The sequence below is a fragment of the Acinonyx jubatus genome, chromosome D4, assembly GCF_027475565.1.
Source record: "Acinonyx jubatus isolate Ajub_Pintada_27869175 chromosome D4, VMU_Ajub_asm_v1.0, whole genome shotgun sequence".
Lineage (NCBI taxonomy): Eukaryota > Metazoa > Chordata > Mammalia > Carnivora > Felidae > Acinonyx > Acinonyx jubatus.
In genome coordinates this window covers 21055813-21074744 of record NC_069391.1, presented here as the reverse complement: position 1 = coordinate 21074744, position 18932 = coordinate 21055813, and the positions used below count along the sequence as shown (strand labels likewise).

The 18932-nt window shown below is 41.7% G+C and overlaps 1 protein-coding gene across 2 annotated transcripts; it reads right to left on the bottom strand.

Annotated features, from left to right (window-relative positions):
* Positions 1-8103: 8103 nt before the first annotated feature.
* Positions 8104-18397, bottom strand: LOC106982822 (allergen Fel d 4). Of its 2 annotated transcripts, none has more exons than XM_053204779.1 (7): positions 17821-18397; positions 17331-17467; positions 16544-16614; positions 15708-15818; positions 15291-15392; positions 15042-15087; positions 8104-9263 (listed from the first exon to the last, which is right to left on the bottom strand). In XM_053204779.1, the coding sequence occupies exons 1-7, from the start codon at positions 17908-17910 to the stop codon at positions 9227-9229; spliced, it is 594 nt and encodes a 197-aa protein (XP_053060754.1). In that variant the 5' UTR covers positions 17911-18397; the 3' UTR covers positions 8104-9226. The 2 variants fall into 2 exon arrangements, with proteins under 2 accessions (XP_053060754.1, XP_014936481.1); XM_015080995.3 differs by lacking the exon at positions 8104-9263 and adding an exon at positions 13842-14116 and having other exon boundaries at positions 17821-18376.
* Between the last annotated feature and the right edge of the window lie 535 nt (positions 18398-18932).

Here is an 18932-nt window from a genome sequence, read left to right as displayed (position 1 = left end):
CACCCCAAGATCAAGAGTTGCATGTACTACTGACTGAGCCAGCCAGGTGCCCCTGTATACTGATTTTATATCCTGTGACTTTACAGAATACAATAATCAGTTCTAATGGTTTTTGGTGGAGCTTTAAGGTTTTTTACATACAGTAGGTCATCTACAAGTAGTTTTATTTCTTTGCTAATTTGGATGCCTTTGATTTACGTTGTCTGACTGCTATGGCTAGGACTTACAGCACTATGTTGAATAAAAGTAGGCCTCCTTGTCTTATTCCTGACCTTAGGGGAAAACTGTTTTTCACTATTGAGTATGATGTTCACTGTGGGTTTTTCATACATGGCCTTTGTTATGTTGAGGTATGTTTTCTCTAAACTTGGCAGAGTTTTTAACGTGAATACATGTTATACTTTGTCAAATGCTTTTTCTGCATCTAGTTGATCATGTGGTTTTCATGCTTTGTCTTATTGATGTAATGTATCATGTTAAGTGCAGACTGAACCAGTCTTGCATCCCAGGAATAAATCCCACTTGATTGTGCTGTAGGATTTTTTAAATGTTTACTTGGATTTGGTTTGCTTAAATTTTGAGGATTTTTGCATCTATATTTGTGAGATATTGGCCTATGGTTGTGTGTGTGTGTGTCCCCCCCCCCCAAAAAAACGCCCCCCCCCACCAGCCCTTCAGATGTAGGTGTAAGGTTAGGTCGCAATTTTTCTTGAGGTAGACCTGTATTGCTATAAACGTCCCTCTTAGAACCACTTTTGCTGCATCTTGTAAGAGTTGTTATATGCTTGCCTTTCCCCATTCCAGAGGGGATTAGCCTGCTAGGGAAAGAGCTCTATATGGAAAAGGGCTAGTAGGACTAACTCCACTGCCATTTGCTGCCAGTATGAGGGTCAGAATTCATGGGAGCCTCTACCCTCTGATGTCCGAAGTTCTCGCTACATAGGCTTCTGACTGCCAACCAACAAGACCTCTGTCTCCATGGCCCTGACCAGTGTTACACACTTCTGTCAGCAGGGGTGGTTGACAAATCTGAAAAAATCCGAGGGGCTGGGTGCCAAGTAAAATTTCTTCTGTTTGTATGGGTGGGTTCAGGATATTCCATCTCTCTAGCACTCAAAGGGGAAAAGGGGCTATCTTTGCCCTAACTTCTACATCCTAACCCCACAAACAAAGGACCCCTAACACCTTAGATTCTTCAAGCATTTGAGACTGAACAAGTTTGACTCTGCAGATTAGAGCCTTTAACAAAGGGAGACAGATTTTACCTGGACTTGCCCTTGGGGTTTTAAGACTTGTAGCCACATCAGAGGGACTCCTTTTGGAAAGCTGCTCTTAGCTCTTAGTGAGTTGGAATAATTGATCTGTGAAGGCCTTGTGATGCTCAGTTCTCAAATTGCCATTCTGGGGTTGGTTAACTTGGACTCTGAGACTAACAAGGGAGAAAAAGCCCAAAAGTCTTGTCAAGAAATGGCCTCATCTATTCAAGAACATTGCCGTCTTGACCCCAGCAGTATCTTGTCTTTTCTTGGGGGAAAAGCACGCAATTCCTTATGGAAGCTTCAGTTACTGCATACACCCCGTTTGTCCCCAGCTGGAGCCAAAGACCCTAGCCCAGTGGGGCCATCTTCTGAGCCTACCACGCACTGGCTTGATAAAGTTTTAGAGAAGTTGAAACCTAGCAGTGTCCACTGAGCTGGTATAGCTGTTCCCCCCTCAGAGCCAGCCCTGCAGTAGAAGTAGATGTGGTCACCCCATTGGGCAGAACACAGACGTGTGGGCTGTTGTCAATGGCCTGGCTGTCTGGGCAGGCTGTACTTCTCCAAGTGGAAGAACAATCAAAGATGTTACGCTTGCTGAATGAACTGTCTGGGTCACTCAGAACTGGCTTATGCCCAGGCATCTGAGACCTACTGGGATCAACTGTCTGATCGAACCTAACTCTGCTCTTGATGCAGAGGCTACTGTTGAATGTCAGTCTGTGACTTGAGCCGTAAGTTGACCTGCTTGTCCCACAGTGGGGATGGCCATATTGCAAGGGAGGTTTCCCCTTCTCCTGCTTTACAGATGGATTTCAGCAGCCCTTTGACCACCCCCACCTGTGGCAGTCAGGGCCTGTCTCGCCCCTGATAGTACTTCAGGTTGTTTATCAGCCTCTTCCCTGAAAGGAATGCCCAAGGGATTCCAACTTAAGTATCAAGTTTTATAAAAAGGTCTGTCTCTCACCTGATTCTTGATGAAAAGCTCGAATGAGTAAGGGATGACTGGACAGAAAGTGGCTATAGCTACTGGCATGGGACGGAAGAACTGGGTGGCGGGGAACAACAAAGCAGCTCAGGTGGGGGGAGGAAGGGCATTAATGACCTGTCTTTCAGAACTGTCCTCAGCTGTGTTGTAGGGGAAAGTCCACGGTAGGTCCCTCCCAAATGGGTGAAAGAAATTTACTGGCTGAGTCTGCTCTCCTCGGTCAGATGGCTCTGACCATTCTATGACGTAGATAGATGTGACCCAGCTAGCTCTGGGACAAACTAAATGGTCTTAAGACCTTCCAAATGGATGAGCCGGAGACCCAAAGACTTTCCATCGGCTAGGAGGCCATGTTGGAGCTGCTGTCAACCTGTGCTTTCTGCAGAATGTAGATCCTAGTTCAGGGAACTTCCCAAAACTAAACTCTTCCAAGGGCACTATCTTCTTTCCTGGGATTATATGGCTTATGTGGAAGCTACACACATCAGCTTTTCTCTCTCCTAAAACAGTGGCTTACACCTGAAGAGGTCACCTGGAAGTGTTTAAGGAAGCACCTCCTTGGTCCTAGTGGGCACCCAGGTCAGCCTTAATTCTCTGGCTTGGGTTGTTATGGATGAGGAAATTACCCTAGACTTCCCCCTTGGGGGCCAAGGTAACTGCAATTGTTAATACATCCTGTACCTTGTGGATTAATGCTTTAGTTGATACAGAAACCTAAAGAAAGAGCCACTTGTGTAGATGGACACTAATGGCTTCGTGGGCTTGCTTCAGCTGGAACCCTGGGGTATACCTAAGGACAATATTGCAGATTCTGATATTGTTAGAGTACAAATTGAATGGATCTGGTCTTGACTCCTGTTGGCTTAACTATGCCAGTCAGTGAACCATTATGATTTTTCATAGGAAAACTTGCCAGAAGCCAAGACAATATAGAAATGAGGAGTGAATATTGTTTGGGGAGGGGAGCAGCCAATCTTCAATGGCATTTCCGTATGTGTTGTGATCACTTACATCTGGATTTTTTCATGTGCCTGGGTGACAGACTGGGAAGACAGAAGGGTAGAAGGCATGTTAGTTTCTTGACCACTGATAACGGATAATGGCTCACCATTGCCACTTGGATGTCCAATAGGCATCTCAAACTTGTCTACATGTGAACGCCTGGTCTCTTTTAAACTTGTAATTTTCTTTCAACTAGCGTCAACTCCACTTTTCCTGTTGCTTGGGCAAAAACCTAAGATGTCATTCTTTTTCTCTTCCTACACGTACCATCAAGAAATCCTATTGGTTGTCTTTCAAAATACATCCAGAAACTTGCTACTCCTCCCTGCCCTTGCTACTCTCCCCCTGGTACCAATCTGGACCATCTCCTTTCTTGGCTTGCCGCAGGGGTGGTGCCGTAGGGCATTTCAGATCTCTCGTACCAGATGTTCCTTTTGTCCCTGGCTGGGACCTTTCCGGAGCGCTGCATAAAAGATCCCAATTCTTCTTAGCTTTCTCTTTCCCCAGCAGATGCTGCATTCTGACTCTCTCTGGTTTGCTAACACAGCCTTTGATGCTCTGCTTGCCAACTGCCAAATCTGTTTTCATTCTTTTCTATTACCTCCTCTTATTCTTTGGTTTTTAAGGGATTCTGCCTCCATTCTCCTCTCAAACATCTAAGTTCACTATAGTTGGGGTTTCAGGATGGAACACAGGTAACCCTGTGTCCAAGTTACCATGTTTAACTGGGAGCCCTAGCAGTAATCTTGTGAATAGAAGCAGCCTTCCAGGCCACATAGCTAATTGTGCTATTCCCTTAACACATTCTCCAAGCATTTTACAGATGTATTTGTAAACATGCCTTGAAGCAGTAAGAACGTTGCTGGAAACTTAAGCTTAAAACTGTTAAATACATCTAGAGGGTGGCCTGAGAAGGCTGAAGCATTTTGAAGATGGAGGCTAAGATTTCTAATGCAGGTAACATCTAAGAGTCACGTGGATGTAGAACTCTAACAGTAAATTTGTGCTTTGTTTTGTTTGTACCTATTCTTTTGTGATAACAACATGGTTCTCTTATCCATGTGCTTTTCTACAAATCTTCCTGCATATTATGTGTCATATTTTTGGTGCTCAGTAGGACTTCCTACTGCATGTGGTATACTGGAGTTACAAAAACAAAACGGTTTTTCTTCCCCCTGAAATTCTACTTGAATCAAGTTCCTGAGCTACCCAGTGCCCTTCTTTTCTTAATTTACATATAAGTTAGCATAATAGTGCAGTAATTTCAGGAGTAGATTCCAGTGACTCATCCCCTACGTATAACACAGTGCTCATCCCAACAGGTGTCCTCCTTAATGCCCCTTACCCATTTAGCCCATCCCTCCACCCACAACCCCTCCAGCAACCCTCAGTTCTCTGTATTTGAAGTCTCTTATGTTTTGTCCCCTTTCTTGTTCTTACATTTTTCCTTCTCCATTATCTTCTGTTCTGTACCTTAAATTCATGAGTGAAGTTATATTTGTCTTCCTCTAATTTTGCTTAGCATAATACTCTCTAGTTCCATCCATGTAGTTTTCAAATGGCAAGATTTCCATTCCTTTTGATTGCCAAGTAATACTCCATTATGTATGTATATGTGTATATATGTACACACACATATCTTTATCCACTCCTCAACTGATGGACATTTGGGTTCTTTCCACACTTTGGCTATTGATAGCACTGCTGTAAACACTGGGGTGCAGGTACCCCTTCGAAACAGCTTTGTTTAAAAAAAAAAAACCACCAACGGAAACCAATTTGACAACAAATTTCATATTACAAAAATAAAAAACACAAATTTTAAAGAAACCTTGTTCCCATAAGATTAGTTATACAGGCTTGTACATACTAAGAACATAAGATAAATCCTGTAACGTTTTGGAATGTTCTTAGTCATTTGTAACTTTTTATATAAAAACACCTATAACCCTGTACTAAATGTTCCTTCACTGGAGCACTCTTTGTGCCCAGGCAGCTGCCCTAACTTAGGCTAAAGACAAAATAAAACTTTTGTCTTTAAAATAAAAGTTTGTTCGTCTTTGTCAATAGGTTGATTCAGATAGCACAAGAGTAGAATTAGATTAAGAAAGGCAACACACCTAATAACATAATTAGACAAGACTACAAAATACACTAGAATGTTAGGTATAACTCCATGGCAATATACTTAAACTTAAAGGAATTTTGCTTTCCTAGCAAAACCTGAGTGTCCATAATGGACTCCCATGGATTGGGCAGGGTAGGCCATGTTATACTGTGATAACAGCCTTCAAATCCCAGTGGCTCAATGCCATAAAGATTTCTTTCTCAAAGCAAACCACCATCACAAGTTGGAGCTTTGGGTCATCACCCTCTGGGACCAGGTAGATAGAGTGACTATTGAGTACTGGCAATGTGGCAAAGGAAGAGATGGATAAAATGCATACTGGCTCTCAAAACTCCTTCCAGAAAGTGATGTACATCACTTCTAATGATTACTGCTCGAACAAGCCACATGGTCACACCCAGCTCCAAGACGTGTGGTGTAGGGGTGGGTGGGTGAGTGGAGAGAGTGATACGAGGATGTACCCCAGGGGAAAACCAGAAATAAAGGCATACACTAGACAATGTTCCTGGTCTTCTAGTTTGCAATACCCAAATGTTCGTGGAATAGTTGTATCAGAATAATGGGTTTGGGGACAAATGTTTAGGGAAAACTTACATTTAAAAACCACATTTTTTGAGGATGCAGAGAATGATTTTGCACTGTTGGTGGGAATGCACACTGGTACAGCCACTCTGGAAAACAGTATGGAGGTTCCTTCAAAAAATTAGAACTACCCTGTAGCCCAGAAATTGCACTACTAGGTATTTATCCAAAGGATAAAAAATGCTGTTTTGAAGGGGCACATGCACTCCAATGTTTATAGCAGTGCTATCAACAACAGCCCAAATGTCCAACTGATGAATGGGTAAAGAAGATGTGGTATAGATATATACAAGGGAATATTACTCCATGATGAAAAGAATGAGATCTTGCCATTTGCAATAACATGGATGGAACTAAGCAAAATAAAGACAAATACCATGATTTCACTGTGGAATTTAAGAAACAGATGAACATAAGGAAAGGCAAGGAAAAATAAGATAAAAACAGGGAAGCAAACCATAAGAGACTCTTAAATGCAGAGAACAAACTGAGGGTTGCTAGAGGGGTGTTGGGTGGGGGGATGGGCTAAATGGACAAGGGGCATCAAGGAGGGCACTTGTTGGGATGAGCTCTGGGTGTTATATGTAAGTGATGAATCACTAAATTCTGTTCCTGAAATCATTACACTGTAAACTAAATTATGAGAAAAAGCAAAAAAAAAAAAAAACCCACATTTTTAATCTGTGGGGAAAGATTGAATTATATTCCAAATACAATTGGTAGAACTTCAGAATCAACAAAAGGGATACACATCTTTGATGTTCTAGGAAAAGCATCCCAGTCTTACTGAACACAAAGCAACCACGTTCATTTCTGGTGATGAAGCAGCAATGTTTTAAGCTTTTTACATGCCAATATTACAATTTACTGGTTTTGTAACTGAACCCACGTTCATCTGCCCGACGGGCAGCAAAGCCAACCCTGGAGACTTCAAGGATGCAGAAAGAAAGGGCAGTCAAGAGTTTGGAGAGCATGCCTCAATGGCTAATTCTTACAAGTGCTTGCCTTTAAACCAAGGAAATAAAGCTCTTTTTACAAGCCGATCTCAGCAATACCACCGAAGGTTAGAGAAAATCTCTCACACTGACAACATACATGACCACATACAAATATGCAAATCAGGTGCAAACAAAATCTTAAAGGCCCAATTTCCAAATATCTCCCTTTTACAAAATAAAATCGCAAGATGGTGTAATTTACACATCCATTATTGGCCATTTTTCTCCAGAGTCAAATGAATATTTCTGTCAAACAATGTTATAAAAAAAATTGCCCAGTTTTGGAGAATACAGCCCAAAGGGGCTGCAGGCAGGAAATGAATTGTCCTTTCCTGTTTTCCAGTTAGAACATGGCTGGTTTTATCTAAAGATACCAAAAGCTGTGGCAACAAACCAAAGAAGCTCAGAGTACCTCTGTGAGCATTCATGTGTTCCTCTCTGAAAGTCAGGGTTTCATCAATTGAACCAAATGGCTTTCTAGTTAACCCCTTCTTGCTCCATTAAGGAGCAAGAAAAAAAGAGGGTAAGAGAGCCAGCCCACATGGGAGGAAGGAGAACTTACCCTCACGGGGTACTCGCCAAATGGAAACTAAAAAAGACCCAGAAACAGGTTTCTTTGCCACAAGAATTAAATTAAGCATCAAAGAAGGTCGGTGGCCCTCTGTCAGGGTGGAGTCCTGGGGACAGTCCCTAGGACAAAGAGCCTAGGCAGCTGCTTGCCTTCCTCGTGGGACTTGTGTTACAGCTGGGGACCCATGAACCACAGGCAAAGAGCGTGTGGCTGGCTTGCCTAATTTGTAACTGACCCTGGCTTTGTGAGCCTGACACACAGCAAAGCCAGACTGTGGGATACCAAGGCAGTCAAATGAGGAGATGGGAGAACAAGCCTCAAATCTGTCTCCCAGAAGCAGGACAGTCAGGGATAGCTAGCTAGTTAATATTTTTTTATTTTTAAGTATAATTTATTGTCAAGCTAGCAAACATACAGTATATACAGCGTACTCTTGGCTTCGAGAGTAGATTCCCATGATTCATCACTTACATACAACACCCAGTGCTCATCCCAACAAATGCCCTCCTCAATGCCCATCATCCATTTTCCCCTGTATCCCCTCCCCGCACCACCAACCCCCCCCCCCCCGCCCCATCAACCCTCAGTTTGTTCTCTGCATTTAAGAGTCTCTTATGGTTTGCCTCCCTCTTTCTTTGAGACTATTTTTTCCCTTCCCTTCTCCCATGGTCTTCTGTTAAGTTTCTCAAATTCCACATAGGAGTGAAAACATGTCTTTCTCTGACTGGTTTCTTTCACTTAGCATAATACCCTCCAGTTCCATCCACACTGTTGCAAATGGCAAGATTTCATTCTTTCTCGTTGCCAAGTGATATTCCATTGTGTCTATAAACCACATCTTCTTTATCCGTTCATCAGTTGATGGACATTTGGGCTCTTTCCATAATTTGACTATTGTTGAAAGTGCTGCTATAAACATTGGGGTACATGGGCCCCTATGAATCAGCACTCCTGTATCCTTTAGATAAATTCCTAGTAGTGCTATTGCTGGGTTGTAGGGTAATTCTATTTTTAATTTTTTGAGGAAACTCCACACTGTTTTCCGGAGTGGATGTACCAGTTTGCATTCCCACCAACAGTGCAAGAGGGTTCCCATTTCTCCACATCCTCACCACCATCTGTTGTTGCCTGGGTTGTTCATTTTAGCCATTCTGACCAGTGTGAGGTGGTATCTCATTGTGGTTTTGATTTGTATTTCTGATGGTGAGTGCTGTTGAGCATCTTTTCATGTGTCTGTTGGCCATCTGGATGTCTTCTTTGGAAAAGTGTCTATTCATGTCTTGTACCCATTTCTTCACTGGATTATTTTTTTTAGGTGTTGAGTTTGGTAAGTTCTTTATAGATTTTGAATACTAACCCTTTATCTGGTATGTCATTTGCAAATATCTTCTCTCATTCCGTTGGTTGCCTTTTAGTTTTGCTGACTGTTTCCTTTGCTGTGCAGAAGCTTTTTATCTTGATGAGGTCCCAATAGTTCATTTTTGCTTTTATATTCCTTGCCTTGGGAGACATGTGGAGTAAGAAATTGCTGCAGCTGAGGTCAAAGAGATTGTTGCCTGTTTTGTCCTCTAGGGTTTTGATGGTTCCTGTCTCACATTTAGGTCTTTCATCCATTTTGAGTTTATTTTTGTATATGGTGTAAGAGAGTGGTCCAGTTTCATTCCCCTTCATGTTGCTATCCAGTTCTCCCAGCACCACTTGCTAAAGAGACCATCTTCTTTCCATTGGATATTCTTTCCTGTAGTCAGGGATATTTAAAGGCAAAGGAGAAAAAAAAAAAGGTCTGGGTAATAAGTTGCAAAGGTACTTAGTACATCTGTTAACCCTTTGGTTACCAGTTTCATTTCCATATAGGCACCTCATGTGTTTTCCTTGGATTTTAGGGAACGTTGGGAAGTTTGGGGTTCTGTGTAACACATTATTAATTTTTCCTACCTAAAATACCAAGTGGGGGCGCCTGGGTGGCCCAGTTGGCTAAATTTCTGACTTCAGGTCAGAGTCACACAGTTCGTGAGATCTAGCCCTGTGTCAGGCTCTATGCTGACAGCTCAGAGCCTGAAGCCTGCTTCGGATTCTGTGTCTCCCTCTCTCTCTGGCCCTTCCCCACTAGCGTTCTCTCTCTCTCAAAAATAAACGTTAAAATACCAGGTGTTGGTGAGGATATGGAAGAACTGGAAATCTCATACACTGCTGATGGAAACGTAAAATGATGCAGCCACCCTAGAGTCTGTCAATTTCTTTACAAACTTAAACACACACCTAGTAAATGGCCCAGCTATTCCGCTCCTATGTATGACCCAAAAGAAGCATGTCCATAGATAGACTTATATGTGAATGTTCATTGTGCTTTAGTTATTAAAGCCAAGTGTCCACTAACAGATGACTAGATTAAAAATTTTAGTACATTGTAAAACAGGACACTATTCAGCAATAAAAAGGAACAGACTACTGATGAGCACAAAATCAATGAGCCTCAAAATAATTATGCTAGCTGAAATTAGCCAGAACAAAAGAAGCATACATACCGGTGACAGCATTGACATAAATCTCTAGAAAACGCAAAAAATTATGTGCATAACTGGGGCGCCTGGGTGGCTCAGTCGGTTGAGCGGCCGACTTCGGCTCAGATCACGATCTCACAGTCCGTGAGTTCGAGCCCCGCGTCGGGCTCTGTGCTGACAGCTCGGAGCCTGGAGCCTGTTTTGGATTCTGTGTCTCCCTCTCTCTGACCCTCCCCCCGTTCATGCTCTGTCTCTGTCTCAAAAATAAATAAACGTAAAAAAAAATTATGTGCATAACTAATTCAGCCTTGACAGAAACGTGGAGAATGAAGGTAGCTATGTTAGGTTGTGGGAATCCTGGCAGCTGGATAATTGTTGTCTGTGCTGTTGACCAGGTCTTATTTCCTGGCCAGGCTCTCCTCAACAATCTGGCACTCCAGCCCTCTTTCTTTGCCAAAATTGTCTATTCTAATAACCAAAACATATCCATCATAAATTTCTTGAAACCAACAGAACAGTGTTTCTGAAATGCTAATTTTTAACAACAGCTAGTATCTTAATGGGCTTGCTTCCAGGAACAGACAGTTTCAACTAAAGTTCTGGGACAGGAGAAATCAAATGACAAAGTCCTCTAAGCCAAGAATAGAGATTTGGAATCTTTATCCTTGTCCTTGAAATCCCCAAATAACCTCAGGGTGTCCTAGTTTGATATTTACTCTGGGAGTGTATTTGACATTTATCTAAATTTCCTCCATTCAGGTTTAAGTAAGTCATGATATTTGAAGAAGAGCAGTAATGGGACAGCTTATAAATATCTCTTTCATCCCACAGTCATGTATAATCGAATGCCCATCTTACTGAAAGCACTCTGAGGGGTTCAGTTTGGCAAACCTGTTTATTTGGGTGGGGGGAAGAGGCCATGTATAGAAAAGAGGACTGGCAAACTTCTTTCTCTAAAAGACCACATAATAAATATTTTAGGCTTTGCAGGCCAAGAGGTGAAAATCAAAAATATTATGTAGGTACCAATATAACAACACAGAAAACATATTTTCATATTTCTGATGAAATTTAAAATATATTGAGTATAATTTATTTTAATATAGGTCTATTAGAAGAATGGAATTGGAGGAGGGAATAACATTTTGCTTAATTGGGGTTGAAAATTAGTGTTTCTAATATCACATGGATTGCAAATGTTCTTGGCTCACGGGCTATCCAAAAATAGGCAGAGGGAAGGATTGGCCTGTGGGCTACAGTTTGCCAACCCCTAGTAAAGAAAGTGTGGTTTCAATGTTTAAAGTATTCCTGAGGTTCTGGCTAGTGTTACAGGGAGAAAAGAGAAAAAAGAGAAAGAGTCGTGTAAGGATTGGAAGACCTACATTAACATGTATTTGCAGATAATATGACCATATCTATAAAACCAACAGAATCCACAAAGTATTAGATTGATTTTATTGTAATAAAAAAATGCCATCAAGGTTGCTAAAGAGATCAACTTACAAAAATCAATAACATTTCTCTATACCAGCAAAAACTCATGATAATAACTAATGGTTAAAAAACCCAGAAAACAAAACAAACAGTGAAAGTATATGGGAACCAACAACCAAGAACACACCAGAAAATTAGAAAATTACTAAGGAGAAGGGCGCCTGGGTGGTTAAGCCTCTGACTTTGGCTCACGGCATGATCACACAATTCGTGAGTTTGAGCCCCACATCAGGCTCTCTGTTGTCAGCACAGAGCCTGCTTGGGATCCTCTGTCTCCCTCTGTTCCTCCCCTGCTTGCTCACTCTTTCTCAAAAATAAATAAAAAACATTACTAAGGAGAAAACTTAAAAACTCTAAGGAAGGACATAGAAGATTATCTGAATAAATTGACAGACTTGGGGTTCACTTGGTTTTGGCCCAGTGGGCCCTGTGTCAGTCTTCTGACCTCCAAAACTTGTGCTATTTTGAAGCCACTAAATTTGTAGTGATTTGTTACAGTGAACAGAAAATCAATCTGGGACCCATTTCTCCTGTCCAGCTGAATGCCAAAGAGAGTCCTCACTGCATTTGATGCACAAGCAGAGTTTCCTCGCATATACTTTTAACTCTTGGAAGGAAACGTGGTACATATGATCTACAGAGTAATCTTAATTCACATTTGCCTGCATTTGGAGTATTATTCTGTGGTGCTTGTTGCAGTAGATTTCCCTTCCTTTAATCAGCTCAATTTGTTTTCAGACCCAAGAATGTGCTGATGGGCAATGAGATGATAAGAAACTATTAAAAAACAACTAAGAATTTAAATATGATGGTGGAAAATTCCCAAGGGGATTGGCCCTCCAGTTCCTGAACAGTGTACGAAGAAACAATAGCATAGCTCCCTGCGATGGCTGCTTCCACCATAACTTTCATCTGATGCCTGATTCATTTGATACTCTAGAAAACAGGTTTGAAAACTCAATGTTCTTCTCTCTGTGTCTTTTTGGTGAGCTAATCTGGGTTGACATCAGCAAGATGGTGGAATAGGCGGTGTGACCCCTCATCACATACCCCAACAGAAACACCTATTTTAGCAACCACTCATGGATGAAAATAACTTTGTGGGAGTTGGGAAGTACAGGTAAGAGTTTCAGTGTGAGCTCCAGCTGCCATCTTGACCTAGGAACAGAGGGTCTTTTTGTGCTTCCCTCTTGACTGACATGTGGTACACCCAGCCATCTTCCCTCATCGATCATCATTGTGGCCCTCCTTGCACTGTTATTGTTGGTAATGTCTTAAGCACTCTCAGGGTTATGTTGGGCCATGCCCCTCTGGGTAACAGCTGTTCTATCCCTTAAGTGCTAACATTTAAAAATGAGGGGTCCTAGATTTTCTTGAGTTCTGGCATCGGGGAGATGGCTACTCCATTTTGGTAGACTTGTTTAATCACTGTGTTGTATACCTGATACTAATAACAGCATTGTCTGTCAACCACACTTGAATTAAACAAAAAAAAAAGGATCTTCGCATGCATGACAGGTTGACTTTCTACAAAGCCTACTGACATATTTCAGCCAATAAGACCAAATGCTTAAGTCTGGAGCAATTAAGTCTGAACCTAACTTATTCTTCTGACCTGGAGGCAGAGTAAGATGTGGGGAGGGTCACATGCCTATAAAGCTCTCCCTAATTAACCGTACGTTCATAATGACTGAGTCATTCTTTTTGTATGACAACTCCCACCCAGGTCTTGATCTGCCCCAACACCCATGTATAAGTTTTACACTGTTGCAAAAGGATTGTAAGTGGAAGATCATTACTTTCCTTTTCCCTTTCCCTGTAAGCTCCCAAAAGAGGAGGCTGATAGCATTTTGCCTCCTTGATGCCTCCTGACTGTACCAAGCCCAGATTATTGAAGGTAGGTATTGCTCACACTTAATGGGATCTCACTTAATATGTTCACAACAGATAACAGTGGTGATTGAAGGAACTGTTCCAAGAGTATGGAAGGACACTAACCATCTAATAGGACGGATGACACAGAGAAGCTAAAATATGGGGACATGTCCTGAAACATGTTGAGCTGGTACCAGCCTCAGCAACAGTCCATGGAGAAAGAGAATTCTAAGATGGGGCAAATTATGGGAAAGTTTATCTTATCACCAAGAAACAGGCAAATCAAAGGGCAACCAGCACTCATGGGGACAGACAATTACTGCAGAGGGAGAAACTCAGGAAAGATTCTGAGAAGCTAGAGAAGGATTATGGGTGCAGAGCCAAGGAGGTCCCCCCATTTGCTTTTTGTCGGCCCCACACTCCCATATACACAAACCACAAGACTGCAAGGCTAATCATTTATTGACCAGGTATAGGAAGTTCTTATTCATGACAGAGTTCTCCTGGGTATGGGAAAGACAGCTGGAAAATTTGGAGAAAATCTTGAAATCTTGGTTGGTTGATGTTTTCCTAGACAATTAAGGAAGATTCTGAAGATGCAGAGATAATGCTTTCCTATGTGATTATGATAGAAATCAGGTCACAGCACTTGTCACTAGATGGTGTGGGGACCACAGAAGGGAAGATCCTGGAGCCCAGGTAAGGAAGCATTCACTCAACACTAAGCAAATGAAAAAGAGAACACAGAAACTTATTAAGCATTCCTTGGATTGAATTGAAGCAAAAAGAACTTCTGTTATAGAGACAAATGGTGAATAGTAGATGTCAAGCTATATTGTAACATGTTATTTGCCAGAATAGGGGAGGGAGGGCAATGAATAAATGCCCCCCCCTTTTTTCTACTGCTGATCTCATATTTATTGTCCCCAAACTGAATCTATGAAAAAAAGAAAGCAATGAAGGATCCGAGGCTTGTTCTGCCACCTTCAGCATAGAAGTTTTGAAGAGTTTTAGATAAATTGAGAGATAACGGCAAAGCCATAGCTACCTTTTATTAAATGTCTGCTTTACACAAGCTACATTATCTGAATGAAGCTCCACAATAAATCTAAGGTAGGAAACTGATGAGAAGATTCAGTGTCTGTTTTCCAGCTTAAAAGACAACTGGAAGTTCAGACAGCTCTATTCCCAGGTGAGAAGTTAAGGATGTACAAAGATCAAAGGAAGAAATGTTTGTTGTAAATTGGGAGGGTGAAATGCCTTCTGGGCTTGGAAGACCAACCATAAACACAGAAATGGATGTGAGTTTCATACTCGTGTCCTATTACCCTTTTTCCATTTCAAATTTTAAGTCTTAATGATTTTTAGCATGTCATCAATTACTGATGTCTTTTGCCAGCATTATGTCCACATGGTAACTCTGCAGGGTAGACATCATTATTCCCTTGGTAAATGCTTAGGTCATTTGTTCAAAAGTTCATGGTAGGAATGAGTCCTGAACCCAGCTCCTCCAATTCCACATCTCAAGCTCTCCTCACAAGCTTCCTTACCAAATTATTTTTATTGTCATCTTTGGACACAAACTCCTAATGCTTTTGGAAGGCACTGATCCCAGGGCCACCCCCTTTCCATCAGAGATCACCAACCTGGAGTCCTGGGCCGCTTCACTTCCTCGGGCCTGTAAACAGCGATCTGTAGAGACAGAACACATACAAACACTGAACCCAGTTTATTTGCCAGAGAGAAACCAAATGATTCTCTAGGTTAAGGCAAAGGGGACTAATTGGGGGTACTGCCTTCTCTTGTTTTTTTTTTTTTGTTGTTGTTACTGTTTTTTTCCCCCTTCAGTAACATGGGAATTTAAGAAGAGAAAACTAGAAAATAACAATACTTACCAACTTCAGTCAGGTCAAGTATGTTTTCTTTAACAATCCCATGTTCTTGGCAGTATTTCACAAACTTTTCCTTGAGTTTTTGACTCACATCTGGTTCTCGGGCTGTGGGGAGAGTGACAGTAACTGCTGTGTCTTATGTATTTGTCACTGAGGCTCATAAGGGGGTGGCTCCAGATGGATGGAAAATGGACAGCACTGATTGGGTGCTTAGGCAGAAGTCTTGGGGATGAGTTATAACCTGTTTTGAATTTGACATCTTTAGGATATGGTTCTGGCAGGAAGACAGATTACCAAAGGTGAGCATCTGTCTTCAGAGGAGGAGAGACATTCCAGGATAAAAATTGGGAGGACCACTTTGTCTCCAGGTTTACCCTCCTTCCCCACCCCAAAATGAGTGTCAGCATGAAAATACCGTACCATAGAACTCTACCAGTTGGAATGGTCTCTTCTTGTCAAAATTCAGAAGATGTAACAGGATATACTCATCATAGACCGTTTCAACTATGCTAAATACATTGTATCCATCATCTGTGGAGGAAACAGAACACAGTTCAGAACTTGTGCCACCGTGTGCTGGCCTCTCAGAGCTTGATAGGTCAGAGCTTGTTAGATCCACGGGAAGTAAGGAAACCCCTTTACTTATTTTCAACCAGGAAACAAATTCAAGTGCATATCCTGGAAGATATAGAGAGTAATAGAGTAATACTTAATGTCTTCATTTACATCTCCCTGGGCTTCATGAGGCAACATCCAAGGGATACTGGTATTTGACTACTAGTAGAAAAATTCAGCCATAGCAGCAACTTATGCTCTATCATCCTCCCTGAGACTCACCCACCTCCCTTGACCATTTCTGCCAACTATGTGTCTCTATCCTCTCTACAGGCCCGCTGGCATTACATACCCAGTGCTCTATATCCTGAGCGATGATGTGCTATAGCAATGACCAGCAGACATCATCAGAAAGTAGGCAGGGAATGAGAAGCTGTCCCACCACTTATTTTTTTGTCAATTTTCTTGCTGGAGGTACATATAAGCAAACTACCTTCTTTATCTGATGGTATTATGTGCCAGGCATTGACTTTTTTTTACCCAAGGTTCTTCCAGATTCAGGATTTGGCTATTAGATGGCCCCTCATTATATAATGTACATAAGCTATTGATCAGGAATTGGTCAAGATCTTGAAGATATTGGCATTTATTAAATTCTTGGAGTGGAAGTTGAATTTAGAAAGACTTTTTAATATACTTACACACAACACTATATACACCATCCTTTGTTTTGTCAGCAACCAGAAATATTTCAGTACACTTTCCGTTCTCTCTGTAAAACAGAATAAGCTGATGTCCAAGAGATATTGATGCCCCAGCTCCCTCACACTCTACCTATAATTTGGGTTTCTGATTCCACTTCACTGTTGAACATTTTTGGAGTACAGTTTCCAAAGAGCTTTTATTTACATTATTTTACTTTGTGATACTTTAAGAATGAGTCAACTACTTCCATTACTGTCACTCTGCCACTACTTCCCACTATTATCACTACAACTACCTGTCTAGATAATTAGCTTAGTGTTCACCATGTGCCAGCCTCTCACAGAAGTGCTCTCCAACCATTACCTCACATGGTCCTTGCAAAAAAAATAAACCATTAAAGAGAATTATCATCCTCTTTACCCAAGGGAAAATTGGGGTGGAAACAGATGAAGTTTCTTGGTCATACATAAGAGATTCAAGAGAGAGACAGGCTGTCAATTCCAAGTCCTGTGCTCCAAACTTATGCTGTACTGTTACATTACTTATGATTCTGATACCCTCTACCCTGTCCGTACTTCCTCTACTCCTATTTGAATTTGTTTCTGTCATAATTCTTATCTTTGAATCTAGAAAAGGCCCAGGTTCTTCAGGTCCTGGATCAGTGTCAGATAATGGACTCTTAATACAAACCCAGAAGGTATGTGTACCCTCACACACACAGAGTTCCAACACCATATTCAGACTCCCGTGTTTCCTCTCCCAAGTGACAAAGACCACACTTACTTTGTATGCAATACAAAGGCCAGAGAAGAGTTGTCCAGGGCTTTGATGTGTTCGACAAAAACCCTCATGCTACCATTTTCTTCTATCTTTTCCTTAACATCTGAGGCCAAGAGAATGGAATACCACTCTCCTGAAATCTGCAATAAATCAGTAAAATGATTGGGTAAGATAAAGGGGAGAGGGAACTCCATAGGAATACTTGTCTCCTTGAACCTGGCCTGTGTGCCAGGACTCATAATAATGATGTGAAGATGGAATTAGAACTCAGGTCAATTGGTACTACATCTAGGGCTCTTTCCACCATCCCTAAAGCAAGAACAGAGGTCCCCAAGTGTTCTCTTTTAATATGGTACAATTGCTCTTAGTCAAAAGTCTGAAACCACCCCTTTGGTCTAATACATCAAGGAACTCCTGTTCTCTGGTAGGGCCACGTTACTTCAGAATCCTCCACGCTACCCCACAAGGGCAGACGCTACTATACAGACTCTACCTTTGAAATATCGATGTTGCTTCTCACAACGTTTTCTTCCTCATGGGCACAGACTAGAGTCAGCCCTAGACACAGCAACAGCAGCTTCATCTTGGCAGGAAATGGCACGGTCTTCCCTACAGTCACTGGGAGCGAGTCTCTCCCTGATGGTGGCTCCAGTCCCTGGCTCCTCTGTTTTTATATCTGTTCTGGGTCCAGTTTTTTCGTCCACTGGACACCACCTTCCCTCCTCCCACTCCACGAAATGGTATATCATTCACTGGTGTGAGGCCAAAGACTGTTCTTGCCCTTTTGAAACTTGGCAATCTCCTCTCTTTTAGATCTACTTAATGACCTTAAATTTCTCAAAACACTCAAGAAAAATAGTGGAAAAAACCCTGCCTTTTGGAACCAGATTTAACTGTGGATCTGGCTTGGAATCAGCCAATTATGTGAGGCAGGAATGGAATAAAACTTGGAAAGGGAATGTGTAGGGAATCTATGTTCCATTGTTCACATGGTGTGCAGAATTGGGTGCATCACTTCAATTTTACTAATTTCAGAAGCAAAGACACTGCCTCTACCAAAGATGATAGTACCTTCCACAAAGCAGTAAAATAGAGTTGATCAAAACAGGTTTGAATAAAATAATGAAATATGGCTTCTATTCAGTATATTTTAATTTCTTTTCCTTACTCTCTGAACTCAATCACTACGTTTTTTTCTTTCCCCACAATGAATGGACAAGTGTTTAATCACTGAGTATACCTCACTATACCATATGGCCCATAAGAGAAATGGAGAAGTACAAGATATCATCCCTTGCTTCAAGTAACTATCAATGGAGTTGGGGAAATACTTCATATAATCAATAAAAACTTGACACTACAAGCATATGAAATAATCCAACTGAGTGGGATTAAGTCCATACCATTGTAGGTCAGAAAAGGAGTGACACTAGAGAGGTGGTATCACGTAGAAAGGGCTTAAGAGCACGGCTTTGGGGGTGCCTGAGTGGCTCAGTTGGTTAAGCATCTGACTCTTGATTTCGACTCAGGTCATGATCTCACAGTTCATGAGTTCTGGCTCTGCACTGACATCATGGAGCTTGGTTAGGATTCATTCATTCTCTC